At 30.1% G+C, this 16,765-nt stretch overlaps 2 protein-coding genes across 2 annotated transcripts; both read right to left on the reverse strand.

Annotated features, from left to right (window-relative positions):
• Positions 1 to 2,223: 2,223 nt before the first annotated feature.
• Positions 2,224 to 9,972, reverse strand: LOC131852845 (toll-like receptor 3). Its single transcript, XM_059203578.1, has 3 exons — positions 9,822 to 9,972; positions 8,102 to 8,167; positions 2,224 to 6,985 (listed from the first exon to the last, which is right to left on the reverse strand). Exons 2-3 carry the CDS (start codon positions 8,115 to 8,117, stop codon positions 3,657 to 3,659), a joined length of 3,345 nt encoding a protein of 1,114 aa, XP_059059561.1. The 5' UTR covers positions 8,118 to 8,167; positions 9,822 to 9,972; the 3' UTR covers positions 2,224 to 3,656.
• Positions 9,973 to 13,623: 3,651 nt separating this feature from the next.
• Positions 13,624 to 16,653, reverse strand: LOC131852902 (toll-like receptor 3). The gene has a single exon (XM_059203648.1). It carries the CDS (start codon positions 16,635 to 16,637, stop codon positions 14,532 to 14,534), a length of 2,106 nt encoding a protein of 701 aa, XP_059059631.1. The 5' UTR covers positions 16,638 to 16,653; the 3' UTR covers positions 13,624 to 14,531.
• Positions 16,654 to 16,765: the final 112 nt, after the last annotated feature.

Consider the following 16,765-nt stretch of genomic DNA (forward strand, 5'->3'; position numbering starts at 1 on the left):
CGAGTTGTGCCTTCTGTTATAAAGTTAATTTGTCTATTATTTGTGGCCAATTCTTCTTGGCCTCTAGCTTCAGAAAGACTTACAGCTTAATGTATAATTTGAAATACTTTATCATGGCGTCGAGAGTAATGACTCGTATCCAGAAGCATGTTGCATCCCGCCAATATGTGTCTTGCTATAGCAAGATTTTTCAGAGGCTTTTCCCAATCTTACTAAATTATTTTGGGATTTGGTAACATTTAAGGTAGAATTTCAATAAGGCAGGAGACCAATTATGTACATATCAAGGTCACTTTTGAGCTGACGGAATGCAGATATAACCAACCATTCGTGTTACATTTTTAAGTTCATTATATGCATTTTATAGCTGTCATTTTCCTTTCTTAACAATTTTTAACAAAAATTGTAACTAAATTCAAGAAACTCAGTTTGCTATGCTATATATAACTTCAGATGCTATTTTGTGTACCTCAGCAATCAATTCCATGGAGTAGAATAGAAATTATTTCTATTAAAGCGATCTTGATGGTACCACTTGGAGCCTCCTCCACGATCGGAGTGCAAATTCAGTAAAGAAGATTGAAAGAAAAATTGGTACCAGATCTAACTAGTGCTCTTTTTAAACAAATATTGTACAGGTTTACACGGTTATAATTACATTTATATAGGAAATTCGTACAACCACACTACATAATGTACTATGAACAACGTATTAATAACAATATTATTATGAACAGGGATTAAGTGCGTAGCGGTTTCTATGTTGATTGTCGCATGCCTAATCCTTGTTGTTAATTAAATATAAGTAAATCAATATTTATTTAAAAGAGCAACACACAAGTTTCTTGCTTATTCCTCCTGTGATGAATCTGCATTCCGAATAAGCGGTAGAATAAAAAACTTAACTATTCAAAAGTGCTTATATTAAGTTTATTTGAATAAAGATTATTTCTATTTATATTTCTATTATTTGACACAAATGTTGCATATCTCTTATCCGGGGAATTACCTCATAGTTTTATGATACTTATGTTGTATTTATGTTCATTCCACAGTCTGCTTTATCAGCAGTATAACACTGAATGTAATGTGCAGTATACACTGTTGTTATCTTCATAAGGACTGTAAATACCAAACGGCAACAAGCAACCTTTATGTTCGTCACTATTACCTTGCTTTATCATCATTATATATTTGTTACTTTTTTAGCTTTCTCCTGTTTGTATATTACCTACCTGTTCGATATTTAAATCCGTTTCACTAAGATTGCCTTGAAAACATTGCTTTCAGCAATGAGGCAGCCTTATTATAATTATACATGAGTTCTTTAATATATTGTTTATGCCTTTTCTTTACTGTATGTTACAAATAAAACATATTCTATCTGTTTATGTATCAATTTGTTGTTTTTTTATAATAATATGGATATCACATTTTCGAGTTTATCGATTTGAAACTTGACATATTGAAAATAATAAGATACTGGTTATGATATATATAATAGTCTTATATATAAAATTCTCGTGTCACAATGTTACCATACTCGTCCGGCTTACCGATTTTTATGAAACTATACAGTAATATAGCTTATGCATCAGAATAACACATAGGCTATATTTTTTATTGAAATTTAACCCAGGTAAAACCGCGGGTACAGGTAGGCTTGTTTAGTAATAATACGTAATATTATGTTATCTGTGGTAATAAGATCTCAAGAAAATTGTATAAACATAGAGCTATCTGGTTTCATACTAAGCAGAGCTTGTGTTATACAGTATCCACTGGACAGCTGGATTAATACATATTTTTTTGTAAGTACATAGATACATAATATGTATAAACAATGATCGTGTCAAATTTAAACCAGTAACATACATAATATACACAGAAAACACCCAGACCGATACAAACAATCATAATCATGAATACTAATGTTTGTGCCGTACGATGAAACGAAACCAGAACTATCCAAATTAAGGCAACGTGCTAAACCGCTACACCACCGAGTCCTTTAGAAATTCTCATTATTTATAAATACAATTTAAATGTAGAATACATTACGTATCTACGTTAACATTAATATGAAATTTACTCGCTTCCTGAATTCTTCAATTGAATTTATTTTACCTTTGATTTATTTTTCTTATACATTATACATCAGAACGAAAACACTCTATGGAAAATTACAAGTGGAAATAAATAAATGACATAAAACTGTTATTAGTCAATCATTTTATTATTAATATTAATTACACTGATCATCTTATCTGACTATTCGATTAAAGTATTGTTATTATAGTACATATCTAGGATACATATAATTTAAAAGAATATATGCATTATTTATATTATTAACCGGGTCTTAACACGAATAATTACCGCTATCGACGTTTCGACTAGGTTGCACTAGCCGTGGTCCCGAGCTGATTATATTATTCAACGAAAGTTCACGTCACACAGTACTCACGATGTTCGTTGAACAATCTAGTGACGGTAGATGAAAAAACTGCTGTCACCTGTCTACATTGGCATCGCTGTTACTCCAGACAGCTCGTGATCATGGCTAGTACAACCTATTCGAAACGTCGAGTGAGGTAAATACCTTTATTTGCCATAAAATTATTCGTGTTAAAACACGGTTAATAATATATATAATTTATATTAAACACTAAAGTTTAAAAATAATAATATATGCATTCTTTGAAACTGCCAAAATAGTGAAATAAGCTGCGTACATGTATACACATTTAATATAGGTAATACTTGGCTGATTAAATAAATAAACGATATGACGATATTGTAAAGATTTCATATTTTTATTCTTATCTTGGTTAGATAACAACAAAAATATGAAGTGAAGACATAATACTACAACAATCCACATTACACACTAATACATACTCAAAATTAATAGTAAAAGTAAGAACAAAATAAAGTGTTTTTTATGCAACGGGTTTAAGCTGCCCAATGGAAAAAGAATGTTATTTATTTTATGAGGACTTTTTAACATATATCGTAATTGGCATACATCGTACGGTAAGAAATCAACAAGGTAACAGAGAGACCATGTGGGCCAATCCCTTTTTTATGGCTTATTATAAATACCTCAAGAATACAAAAGAATCCATACCAATCAAACCATATTGTAATTATTTTATGTCACTATAATACCAGACAGAAAAAACAAGCAATAATATAAAAAGCAACAATTTTTGTATTTTATTTCTACATATCAGTTCTGTATATTTTTATGAAATTCTTAAATTAGTACGAACTAAAAGAACTAATTACGGTAATTAAAATCTTTGATTATTCAGTAATTTATCTCGAACAGATCCAAGAATCTATTTAGAATTATATATTATGGTATAGAGCCATCATCCATGATTCAGCACTAAACCAAATGTCTCTTGTCTCGCAATTGAAAAAATAAAAATAATATAATAATAAACCTTGATAATACAGACATAGTTTCTAGCTAAGCAAAGCTTGTGCACTGGACAAGATAGACATATTCAAATTCATTGTTTTTCTAAATACATATATGCAATGCATATAAAAGACCCAGATTAATACAAACAATCATACTACCAGAAGTAAGGGGATTTGTTAAACTACTAGACCATCGGGGCCATCCCAGAGATTGCAATATATAATTACAAATTTGGGCTTTCCATGGAACCCGGTAATTCACGTGAACTGTAAGTTCTTCTAGACTTCATAAACATATTAGACTTATAGAATTTGTACAAAATATAAATAACTATAATGATTAATATCAAAGCAACACAAGTCTCAATAAACCATGACTGATGAGTGGATTCAGTTGGATCTTTATTAGCAATTAATTTTTCACTACTCTGTTGCTTTGTCGATGCAAGTAAAGATTCCACAGACTTAACACGCGAATTAAGGTAAGATATTTTGCTTTCCAATTCGTCAAGTACATTTTGTTTTTCTACGGATATTACACTTCCTATGTCTTGTTTCATTTTATTTATGTAAGTTACCAAGTTTTCATATGTTGCATTATCTTTTGAGAGAGATGTCTGAGGTATCTGTAAGGTATTATTAAAAACCATTGTTTTTAAAATTTTCTGTAACAGAATATTAGTTTTAATACTTTCGATTGATATTGCTAATGACTGATTCATTATTATTGCGAGGCTTTTGTCAAGAGTATTACTTGACTTTTCGATGTTGTCTTTAATAATTTTCCAGTATTCAGTGTCTTTATTCTCTACTGAATTATAAGTATTATATTCTTTAGCCAACTTCATCATAATATCTCTTATATCGAACAAAACTTTTTCGTTTTCTAATGATTTGCTTTCATTAGTATGATCTGAATTAACTTGTGTAATCGCTCTGTTTTTTTTACAAGTAATACCATGAGAATTTTCGTTATGTATATCAAATCGAATAGAAGTTATATTAAAAGATGTAACACTCTTCTTCAAGTTCACAATTATATCACATGGCAATGGATTATCGCCTATACTAAGAACTTCTAAATTGGTCCCCACAAATTCTTCCGCCGAAATTGTATATATGTTATTATGGTCCAATATTAACTCTTTCAAATTTTCAGCTTCGTAAAATCGTTCGCTGTCCATATCGTCAATAAAATTATATGACATATCTAATATCTGCAAGGAATTCAATCCTCGTAATATTCCATATGTGATTGCAGTTAATGAATTGTGTGAAATATTAAGACACTGAAGTTGATTATTATCCTTAAAAGAACCAGCCTGTACATTCGTGATTAAATTATAACTCAAATCTAAATTGATTAAATCGTATAATTTGAAAAACGCACCTGATACTAACTTTTGTATTTTATTATCTTTTAAATTTAAATATTTAATATGTGGCATTACCTGCAGGTTTAATTTAGTTACATTTTCTATATTTGATTGCGCTATATCTAATCTTGACAATGTAAGGGATTTTTTTACATTTGTGAATACAATATTTGTACGAATTCCAGACAATATTAAATCATGTATATGTTTATTGTTAACAAACTGTGATATATTTGTATTCAATTTTGAATTATATGATAAATCTAAACTTATTAAGTTTGGTTGACCAAAAAATGTATCGCTTTCGATCTTTTGAATATTGTTATTTGCTAAATTTATATTCTTCAGACCATCAAATCCATGAAAATAGTTGGCATAAATAGACTTAATTCTATTATTGTTAAGTAACAAAGTATGCAAATTCTTCATTTCTGTGCAGTTTATAGAAAATGTTGTTATTGCATTATAAGAAAGATCTAACGACTTTATAGAGCCCGTATGCGAAAAAGCATTGTATTGCACTACAGTTAAATTACTATGAGAAATATTGAAATATTTTAATTGTGACATTCCGCTGAACGAATTATTATTAATAATTGTTAAATGCGTTTTGGATATATCTAAAGATGGCAAAGCATTCAACCCATCAAATGTACCTTCCTGTAACGCACCACTGAGAGGATTATTATAAATTTGGAAAATTATTAAATCGCGTAGTGACTTAAATGCTTTAGATTCCAAAGACGATATATTATTGTAAGATAGATCCAAAAATCTAAGCGAGTTTAAATGATTATAATATTCATATTTTATTTGAGTTAGAAAATTATTACGTAAAAAGAAAGAACGAAGACTAACTAAATCTTCTTTATCGAAATCAATGCTGGTAATTCTGTTATTAGATAAATCCAAATGTACTAAACTTTGGAGTGATTTAAAACTATTTTTAGATAACGATCCAATGTCATTATTATTTATGAAAAGTTCTTGTATTCTTTCGAGACCAAAGAAGGTATAATCTTCAATAGAAGTTACGCACTGGTTGCTCAAATCTAACTTTAAAACAAATCTCAAACCTTGAAATAAACCTTTTACGATAGGACCCTCTAAGGTATTGCCTGTTATAGAAAAGACAATAAGATTTTTATCTTTAAATAAATCCTTTGGTAATATTTTAAGTTTATTATTAGAAATATCAATCTTTGTCAAATAAGTATTATTAAAAAATGCGTCACGGTCTATTGAATATATTTCATTATTATTTAAGTTAACAGTTTTTAGTAAAATCATATTGTAAAATATTGTTTTTTCTAAGTTAACAATGTTGTTGTAACTGAAATCCACAGATTCTAACTTTTTTAGCATTGCAAAGTCTGTCGCATCTATTGTGCGAATTTGGTTATGACTAATATTAAACGTTTCCAGATCAGTAAATCTGAACAGAGAGGAATTAATATCAACTATCTTATTATGCGAAATATCCAAATGAATCAGGCGTTTTATACCTTCAAAGGTCCCAATACCCAAGAACAATATGAAATTGAATGACAAGTCCAATGAAGTGAGCTTACTAAATGTATCAAAAATAGCATCTGGTATTGTTGTTAATAAATTATGAGATAAATTTAATTTGGTTAGGTTTTTATATGGGAACTCATTCTCATCATTGACTTTTATAGTTTTAATAATATTGTTCGACAAATCTATTTCTCTCAAAAGTGGTAGTTCTACAACATTAGAAAACTTTGCTACACTAATACTGTTCATTGACATATTCAGATATATCAAATTGTCCATTCTCATGACATTGGGACAAATACTCAGTCTGTTACTACTAACATCAAAAGTAGAAATTGCCATTTGATAAGCATAATCCGGTAGTGGAATAGTATGTATAGAATCTTCTAAATTATATCGATATGTAAGAGATATTTTAGATAAAATTGTGCCGTAATTAGGTGAATAAAAATAATTATTATTTGAACAATTATTATATCGATGATCTATATTTGTAACTAAATCTTCTTTTGTATGGATAAAACTATCCAAATAATTTAGATTATTCACACAATAAACATTTATTTGACAGTTTGCGGCATTATAATCACCTGTACATCCATTTCGAGGCCATGTTATTGAAAGCACGTATGGAAACGTTATTAATAAAAACGGGATACCTGTAATACACAATTAAACAATGAATAATGAACATTAAAGCAAACAAGCAGTTTCTAGTAAAGTGCTTAGATATATATGTACCTAGATTAGAATTTTATTACATCTTCAGTAGGAACACACATAAAGGTTCAGTTACAAACTATGTATATTACAGAAGATTTAGAATAAAATATTCAATACGGATAAACCTGCATGTGTGTGCTGCAATTCAAAATTACTTATACCTCAGCGTGAAGAATCGTTCAATTTTCAGCGAAAACCGCGAATTTGAATGTAATAATAATGTAATAATAGAAAATAAATAAATAACAAAGTATCCAAAAAATTTAAGAGACATATTTTATTACACGTGAATGTTTTTAAAATTAATAACTAGATATGTATTGTGGTAAGATAATAATAAAATTAAAAATGAGTAAATGTAAGTTTTAATAAAAAGGAAAGGAACAATAAAATACAACTACACTCCGCGACCAGAACATTTTAAATTTTGTTATTTTAATATGAGTGTTTTTGAATAAACTGATATTACGAGTTTGCTTAATCAATTAAGCAACCTCTATTTGATGTTGCTTAATACTATCTAAGAATGATGTTAGAGTCTCTTAAAAAGTCAGTTTAGTCATCACTGACATGCTACAGAAAATATTATTACTTTTTAAGAGACTCTAATAATATACACATATAATTTATGCTCTGACTCTAAAACTACAAATTATTTTAGTTTACTGTAATCAAACATACATACATATATAATATATTTGTGTACTCTTAATTGAGTTAATTTTATTCGTAGTATGCAATAAAATATTGGTCAATACAAAATTAAATATAAATAATGAAGAAAACAACCCAACAACCCGTAAGGGGTTGAAAGGAGTGATGAAAGTTTGTATGCAAATATAGTCATTTCTAAAGCTAGAAGCTTGAAACATTTTTTATGCTATTGATTAAATATAAATAAAGAAAAAAGGGTTGAAAGGGGAGAAAAAAAATGTATGAACAACTAAGAAACAAATAAATACACCCTGGACATTAATGAACGCAGCGCCATCTAGTGTCAAAGTAAGCATAGACAACAGAATACTAATTATAAAAATTGTTGCCATACTTACCGAGGAATGGACCCATATCAATATCCTGTAGACATAGAATTAATGTACTGTGTTTTATATTATAAACTGAAACAATAGACAATATTACAAATACATTTTTAATTATATTCTTGGAGTCTTCTTGATGTTCTAAGCAGATGTTGTCGCAGTAAAATACATATGCCTTTATAGAAATTACATAATAATACTAGAATTATAAATCTGGATTTATAAGAGAGATCTATTAGTTTATAACTTTTTTGGTTTAAGTTCTTTTAAAATACATTATGAGGGTGACGAAGCTGGAGTCGAGTCACAACGCAAGTTTCAAGGCATTTGTAGCCCAAGTCCCCACGTATCATGCTGCCCACCTTCATGAAAGAGAGCTTCTGGCGGAAAGGGTGTATCAGCTCTACTGTGGCAGATTGCCGTCGTTAGTGCAGCGACCATAGAGACAATTTATATTTATATTTTATTATTATTTCATGTGTATTTTAGTCTATAAGGTAATTATAATATGGGTTATTAAGCCTGAAATAAATTAATAAAAAAAAAGTTAAATAATTTAAATTAATTTTTTTAAGTTAAATAATTTACTTTATGTTTCTTTTTTATTTTTGTTTTATTTTTCGAACTATTTTAATGATGTTGGCCGCAGCTCACATTTACATCTTCATCGAATGGTAGGGGCCGAGTGCAAAGACTCCAAACTCGCAGAAGTACTTACGGAGCGGCTGAAGGCCAACTCCTGCCTGACGGATCCCGTTTGGGGTTCGAACCTGGGCTATATTTTTCTTTTAACATATATTGTGTTCATTTTCGGATTGTGTTGTTTTTAGATTAATAAATAAATAAAATATAAACGAATTTAAATAAAATTTTAAGTTAAGATACAGATAAGTAACGAGTATGAATAGAGGCGATCTTTTATCTATAATAAAAAAACTAAGTCGCGCTTAACGGCTAGTTCATATATAAACTATTAAATTAAATATTTTAAAATATTGTTTAGAAGAAAAATTCATATGATATTAAGATATCATATGAATTTTTCTATTTATAATATATATATTATTATTTTTAATTTTATTTGACATGACATTGACATGTCGCTACATACACGAACAGTATTACGGATATCACGCCATCACACCCGTGCTAATATTAATGCGTTTTCTTTCCTCTTATCCTATAATTTCACTGCTTTATCACTCTTCAATCGAAACATATCATATAAAGCTACCTGCTATCAAGTTGTAATAGGTGAGACTGACTTAGGGAAGCCCACCCCACAGGCTCCAGGGTGAAGGAGCGAAAATCAGGAGGGGATGCCCATCTGCTCCACTCGTACTGATAGAAGTGACAGGGGCGGCAAACAAAGTCGCCCCTAGATTACTACCGGGCCGCCCCTACATCAGTATGATGTAGGGGCGGCCCGGTCCGAAGCAGTCACGCGTATATACCCGCCTTCCTGATGAAGGGGAAAGTAGTGGGTTTCATAAGTAAGCTCGCAGAGATGGGGCCCACTGGGGACTGACATCGATCCCCTAACTCGGGGACTGTGGCGTTCGATGAGGGACATCTTTGAGTTTTTAGTGAATAGAAGTATCATAGTACCCGCTTGCCTCCTCCGGGGGAATTGAAGAATCTCCATGCGGGTTTTCCCCAAGTAAAAAAAAGTGACACGTATGCAAATTTTTACAAATGCATTTAAAGAAATCTTAATTCATCTAGTACTTACTTGTTTACGTTTATCACCGTTAACGCAGGCAATTCCACGTGTTATAGTTAAATAGTAAAAATAAGATTCAAATAATATTTGGTCTATAACATATAATACGTTTTTCATTTATCCATATTTATTAGTGAATCAAACAATAGACTTCCTTCCTAGTGGCAGTCGCAGTTATGTGTGGCCAGTAATGTATAGGTATATATTTCCAAATGTTATATATTAAATTAGGAGTACGCGGTGTAATAATTAGACGAAGTTTAATTAATATATTAACACTAACAGTTACCCGCGAATTAGTCTGCTTTACTTGACACTAGCTGCGCCATTAAATTTCAAAACATAAATATTAATAAAAAATATAGACTATACGTTATTCATCAAAATCCGTTCAGTACTTTTTGCGCGAAAAAGTAACCAACATTCAAACTCACAAACTTTCGAATTTATAATATTACTAGCTGCGTCCCGCGGTTTCACCTGCGTTAAATTTCAATATAAAATATAGCCTATCTGTTATTCTGATGCATACGCCATATTACTGCAAAGTTTCATCAAAATCCGTTCAGTAGTTTTTACATGAAAGAGTAACAAACATCCTTAATTTTAATGCGAAAGTTTGTAACTTTCGCATTTACATATAATATTAATAATAATAAGATAAATGTAACTCATATACATATTTGTCCATCTTCATTAAGATCCATCTGTGTACTTAGTCTTGAAAGTGTATATATACAGACAGATATACGTTTAGTATACATTATTAGCTTAACGCCATCTAGTCCGAAGATAAGCAGAGCTTGTGTGAAAATAAAACTGGTTGTTTTCTATGTACTTATAAAAAATAATTTGTATAAGTATAGTGGACAACTGATTACTTAAATATATACAAAATATATTTTATAAATACATATAAAACATCCAGTCAGATGCAAACAGCACACCGAGTTTTGATTTGATTGATGAATGAGTGACAATAGATGCTGTTTTAATTTATATATTCAGAAAACTATTGTACGGAACCATGTCTTATTATAAAGAAATAGTTGGTTGTAACTTTATCAATTGTACTGACAGGACGCAATATGATATCGACATTTATATATAATATTTTTATCATTGTCTGTCCGTTAAGTATAGAATGGGCTCAGTATTAGTAGAGATAAAGTGTGTACACACGGCTCCAAAATCGTTAGCGATAACGCAACAGTAACTGGGAGTGTTCTAGATTATCTTGATCGCCTCTTGTTCAAATTTTACTTATTATTTTTTGCCCGACAAGGCAATGCGATCAAGAAAGCTAATTTTCTCCACCAAATCACCGTCGTCACCAATGATTATATGGCAGTGTACTAAGTAAGTTTTCGCTGCGTTATAATCTTACGTTATTAGTTTATATTACGTTACTACTAGCTGCGCCCGCGACATCATCTTTGTAGAATCCTGTCCTTGGAGCATCTTTAATTGTTAATGCTAATTATAAAAATTAAATGCTAAAGATAAAAGTTTCATAGATACAGCTTCAAAAATGACGACATTCCATACAAAATTTTGTGCCTATACTTGTAATATTTCTGTCAACACTTGAGACCCTTCCATTAGTTTACGTCTCCACATTAAATTGAAGTACAGCGATCTACTGTATGAAGAGTCGTGACTCATTAAGAGAGAAATTCAAAGAGGCAAATATTCTCACCGTTGCTTCTCAATTTATATATTCAAATATCCTATATGTTCATAAAAATCTTGACTTATTTCCAAAAAACAGCAATATTCATAATATTAATACAAGATTTAAAGACAAACTTGCTGTCCCCAAGTATCGTTTAGAAAAAGTTAATAGGTTTTTTATGGGAATAGGTATAAAAATTTACAATAAGATACCAAAGGATATGTTGGAATTACCCTTAAATAAATTCAAAACATCTGTTAAATCATATTTACTGAGCAAAGCCTATTACTCACTAAACGATTACTTGAATGACGAGTGTGCATGGCAATAGTTGTTCATGCACTGAATTTTCATTTAATGTTAGACATAGACACCTATATAAATATACATTGTAAATAAACTGGCTTTAAAAAAAAAGTAATTCAATTGAGTTTCTTGCCAGTTCTTCTCAATTGGATCTATATACCGAACTGGACGGTAGGGAAAAAAATAAAATTATAATGTAAAAATTTGACGTTCATAAGCGGCTAAAATGTCCTACATGAATAAATGATTTTTGAATTTGAATTTGAATTTGAAGTTGAGTGTAAAGTTAGTCTATGTACTGACTCCGCGTCGAACGAACGCGTTCCTAATAAGCCATGTAGCACACTAACCAATAAAATTACTAATGTACAATAAATAGTACAATTATTTCGCCGGTATACTCACTACCTACATATTACAATAAATAAATATATTATATTGCGACATCTCATCACATAATATATAACGCTACAGTGGTGAGGTGATAACCACTGCGCTACACTTTCATGCTCTATTTTATTTTACCACCTTAAGGGTGAAATTTATACAAACATTGAATGTCATATTTGTTCATATTCACAATATATAGCCTATAAAATAAGTTTCAAGCATCTAACTTTTAAATTGACGATACTTCTATACAACCTTTCGTCTCCCCATTACAACTCTTTTTTGCATTAAAAAGTAGCTTATGTCCTTTCTCAAGGTCTCAATTAAGACTGTATACGAAATATAATTTAAATCGTTTTAGTAGTTTTCAGTATACAGACAGACAGAGTGATATCTAGTGAAAAGAGATTCTAGAAAGGCAAACACTTTTTCCATAACGATATACGAGAATTTTTTTATACTACGATGCTTATTTCTAACAAGAAATAAGCAGACTGCCTATTTGATGGTAAATGGTTGCCGTAGCCTATGGATGCCGACCCTTAAAGAACCTTAATATACCTTTCTTGAAAACCCCATACTGTAGTCTCTCGGAAAAACCTCGGCAGGTAGTACATTCCACAATCTATGTAAGTCGCCTACACTTACATAGATTGTGGAATGTACTACCTGCCGAGGAGGAAGCTCCTCTGAAACCGCACTTTCCGAGATCACTTAGGTTGAATGGACTGTAGACACTACCATTTAGGCAAAATATATAGAAACATGGACTTGAATTCACTTACCATCGTTGAATAAAGAGATTGATTGATTGAATAATAAAATTGTTAGAAAATGATAAAAGATGTCTATTAGTTATTAAGTACATTTAGTTTTTCTCGTCTCTCTTTCTTACATTTTTCACTTATTCACTCTTTAATTTTAATATATATGTAATACTACTTGTCCCGACAAACATATTTTACCATATAAATTAATATTCTAGTAAAAAATAGGGGTTGACGGTAGAAGGGAAAAAATTGAAATTGCATTTATTTTTTAATGCATTCATAATATGTAAAATAAAAATAAAATATATTATCAATCAATTACAAATTTAGGGGTGGGTCACCCTTACCATTTAAGGGTAGGAAAAATAGTTTCCCATATCTACCCAATATGCACAAAAAAAAACATAAAAATCGGTGAAACCATTTCAGAGGAATTTGGTAACAAACATTGCCACATGAGAATTTCATATCTTAGATTTACATAGTATGAGCTCTGCTCACTTTTGTGTGTTAGTGTGATCAATGAGCACCTAAGTAGACTCTGCCCAGCGGTGATGCCAAAACTGTGTACGCATAAATCACTTTAAATAATGGCGGAAAAAGGTGTTAATAAAATAAAAAATATTAGATAGTTTGTATTATATTGAAAATTAAGTAAAAGCAACTAAATCTAATGATCACATTTCAACCGCATGACGAGCACGACAAGTGACACAGACTGTCATTGTTATAATTGTCCTGGATAAAATATTCCAATTTCATAAGTAGCAAAGATTATACTATTTTAATAGTACACAAGCAATTGGAATATTTTCATTCCAAATATACTTAATATCTATGAATTTACTTACAACAGATACAGTTAAGATCCTTTATAATTATACAATATTAAACTAAACATAAATGTCACTACACACAATACTCAATTAGCAGAATATTTTTTTCTATATAATTAAAAAAACATGAGTAAATATACCAAATTATATAATACGATTATTAAAAAATAGTAATATGCTATTGTAAATAGTCGTATTATAAATTATTATAATTGTAATTACACTGGATTTGACTACAAATAAATGAGAAGATTGCAAAGTATTGCTATTCGTCGTATAGACATAAGCAATATAATTTATACTAATCTTATAAATTCTATAACATCTCAGTCTGATACAGCAAAGCAATATTCGCTAAAGTGTCATTCTGATTCAGATGTTTAGAGCTGTAATTTCGGAATAGAATCCCTAACTTTTAGAATCTAATTAGAAACATATACCGATAACATTATTAACTATTGATTATAACACCACTACATGCAAAATAAAACTTAGAAATGTAAGATAATGGCAGTCAGTACTAAATAAGTAATATAAAACTAAATTAACCGTGACAATAAAACTAACCACATAAAATGTTTTTTCAATTCTTATTTGGCATAAATATGAAAATTAATTACTACGTGTAATAAGTCAACAAGGTAAACCAACACAAAATAATTATGTTAGTGTAAACCTAATAAAATAAAAGAAAATATGTAAAAACAAAACAAATTAAACATAATATTTAAATAATAGATGCTCAAATATTCTTAGATCCTGCATATAAGGAATGCCACATAAACTTTCTCAAAACGTATGTCTGATTCTTGATTGCCTCCAAAATTTTTATATTTATTGCCAACAAACGGTCAGAGTCAGACAATACACCAGACGTTGGACTCAACTGTACTATCTCTCCTATTTCACTTTGTACACATGGTATGCCTTCCAAAGAAGGTTCACTCATTGCTGCATTTAGCACGCGAGGTCTCATCATGGAGAAATTATTATTATAATCATTCAAAGCTGTTCCCAACCACTCACAAGTAAATTTGTTGCCATCTATGTAAACTTTTAACTCGTATTTGTGACTAGTCCAACATTTATAGTCTAATAACATCATACTATTATATTCAATAGACAGAATATAAAGAGATTTCAAATCCACAAAAACTTTCGAATCCAAATATACTATGTCATTGTAAGATATGTTTAAATTTTGAAGACCTTCCAGGCCTTGAAACATTCCATACTGAATCCCATTTAAGACGTTATGAGACAGTCGTAAAACTTTCAGTTGTTTAAATTTGTTAAATGTTGCAGGAGCTATTTTACTAATTTCATTGAAACTGAGATCCAAATAAGTAATGTTAATAGGTAAGCATAATGATGATGAATTTAGATACTGTATATAATTTTTGCTCATGTCAATGTACTTAAGATCAACTTGGTGCTTTAAGTCTATATTAGTAGTATCTGATATATTATTGGAGTTTAATATCAACTTGTTTAAACCCGTACCTTCTCCTAGCGCCAAGTTTAATATCGAAATAGCATTATTTGATAAATCAAAAATACCTCCTTCAGAATGAAATATCTTTATGTGAAAATTTTGTAATACTTTTAACCCGTTGAATGTCATATTAATGTGCTTCAAATGATAATTATTGACAAAAATAAGATCAGGGATATAATCTATGTAATTATATGACAAATCTAAATTTTGTAATTTGTTCATTGATAGAAAACATTCGTAATTTAGTTGTGTAATGTAATTATTACTCAAATTTAAATATTCAATGTAAGTTAGCTCATCTGCGTTAATTCGAAAAATCGTTAGTTTATTATATGACAAATTTAGAGATATCAAACGAACTAAATATTGGAATGCGTTAAACTCAATAGTTGATATAGAATTCATGGACAAATCTAATTTAGTCAGAACATCGATTTTCTTTTTATGATGATCATGTCTAGTAAATCGATCCATTAGCTCTACAGAAGTTGCGTTAGGCAAATGTTTTAACTGATTTTCAGAAAGTATAATTTCACAAATAGAATGCTCTACGAAGTGTTGCCAATGTCTCAAAAACATTTCCGGTGTTAGAATATCTAGTTTATTCCGTGAGATATCGAAAATTACCAAATGTTTTAATAGTTCTAAAGAATCGTCATCAATATTTTCTATCTCGTTTCCATTCAAATATAAATTTGTTAAATTAACCAAAGCATTTAAAGCACCAATTTGATGTTTTATATTGTTATTATTTAAACGCAAAGTTTCCAAGTTTGTCAAATTGTCAAAAGAGTTTTCGTCTAAATTTGATATACTATTATGGGAAAGATCTAATTCTATCAATGATGTTAAATCTTCAAACGCCCCGTAAGGTATTTGTTGAATAGCATTGTGTGCTAGATTAAGATGCTTCATCCTGTTTGGTAATATTTCGAATTCAAAAAGACCTTCGATATCAGTTAAGCGATTGTGAGACAAATCGAGTTTTTGCAGTTGACTGAGAGTATAGAACGGATCGTCATTAATCTTTTCTATTTGATTACCAACAAGATGAAGTGTTTGCAGCTGCGGCATATATTGTAAAAGTGGAAGGCTAGTATTTGGCCATACACCGGATGCCCTAAAGTTTGTAATTGAATACAAAAACCTTGTATCCATATTATTATTGATCTCAATAACAGCTTCGGAGAGATACACTTCTACTTTAACATGGTAATTGGTGGAGCCCTGACAATGTTCTGGTAGAGCTATATCTCGGATTGTGCCTATACAATAAAACCGATAACTACAGTTACCAGTGTTGTACATCTTGTCAAGAGGGCAGTAGCAGAGACCGGATGAAGCCATCATCACGACGATCAAAATAAGTATTATATATCCTGAAAAATTAAATCTAATTAATTGAAGAACGGTTTCCAAAAGAAAGATGTGAAATGAGGAACATCCCCGTGTTGGTTGATAAAATATTTTTGAAGTCT

Source organism: Achroia grisella, unplaced genomic scaffold (genome assembly GCF_030625045.1).
Source record: "Achroia grisella isolate CSIRO2021 unplaced genomic scaffold, CSIRO_AGI_Agris_v1 utg869, whole genome shotgun sequence".
Classification (NCBI taxonomy): Eukaryota; Metazoa; Arthropoda; class Insecta; order Lepidoptera; family Pyralidae; genus Achroia; species Achroia grisella.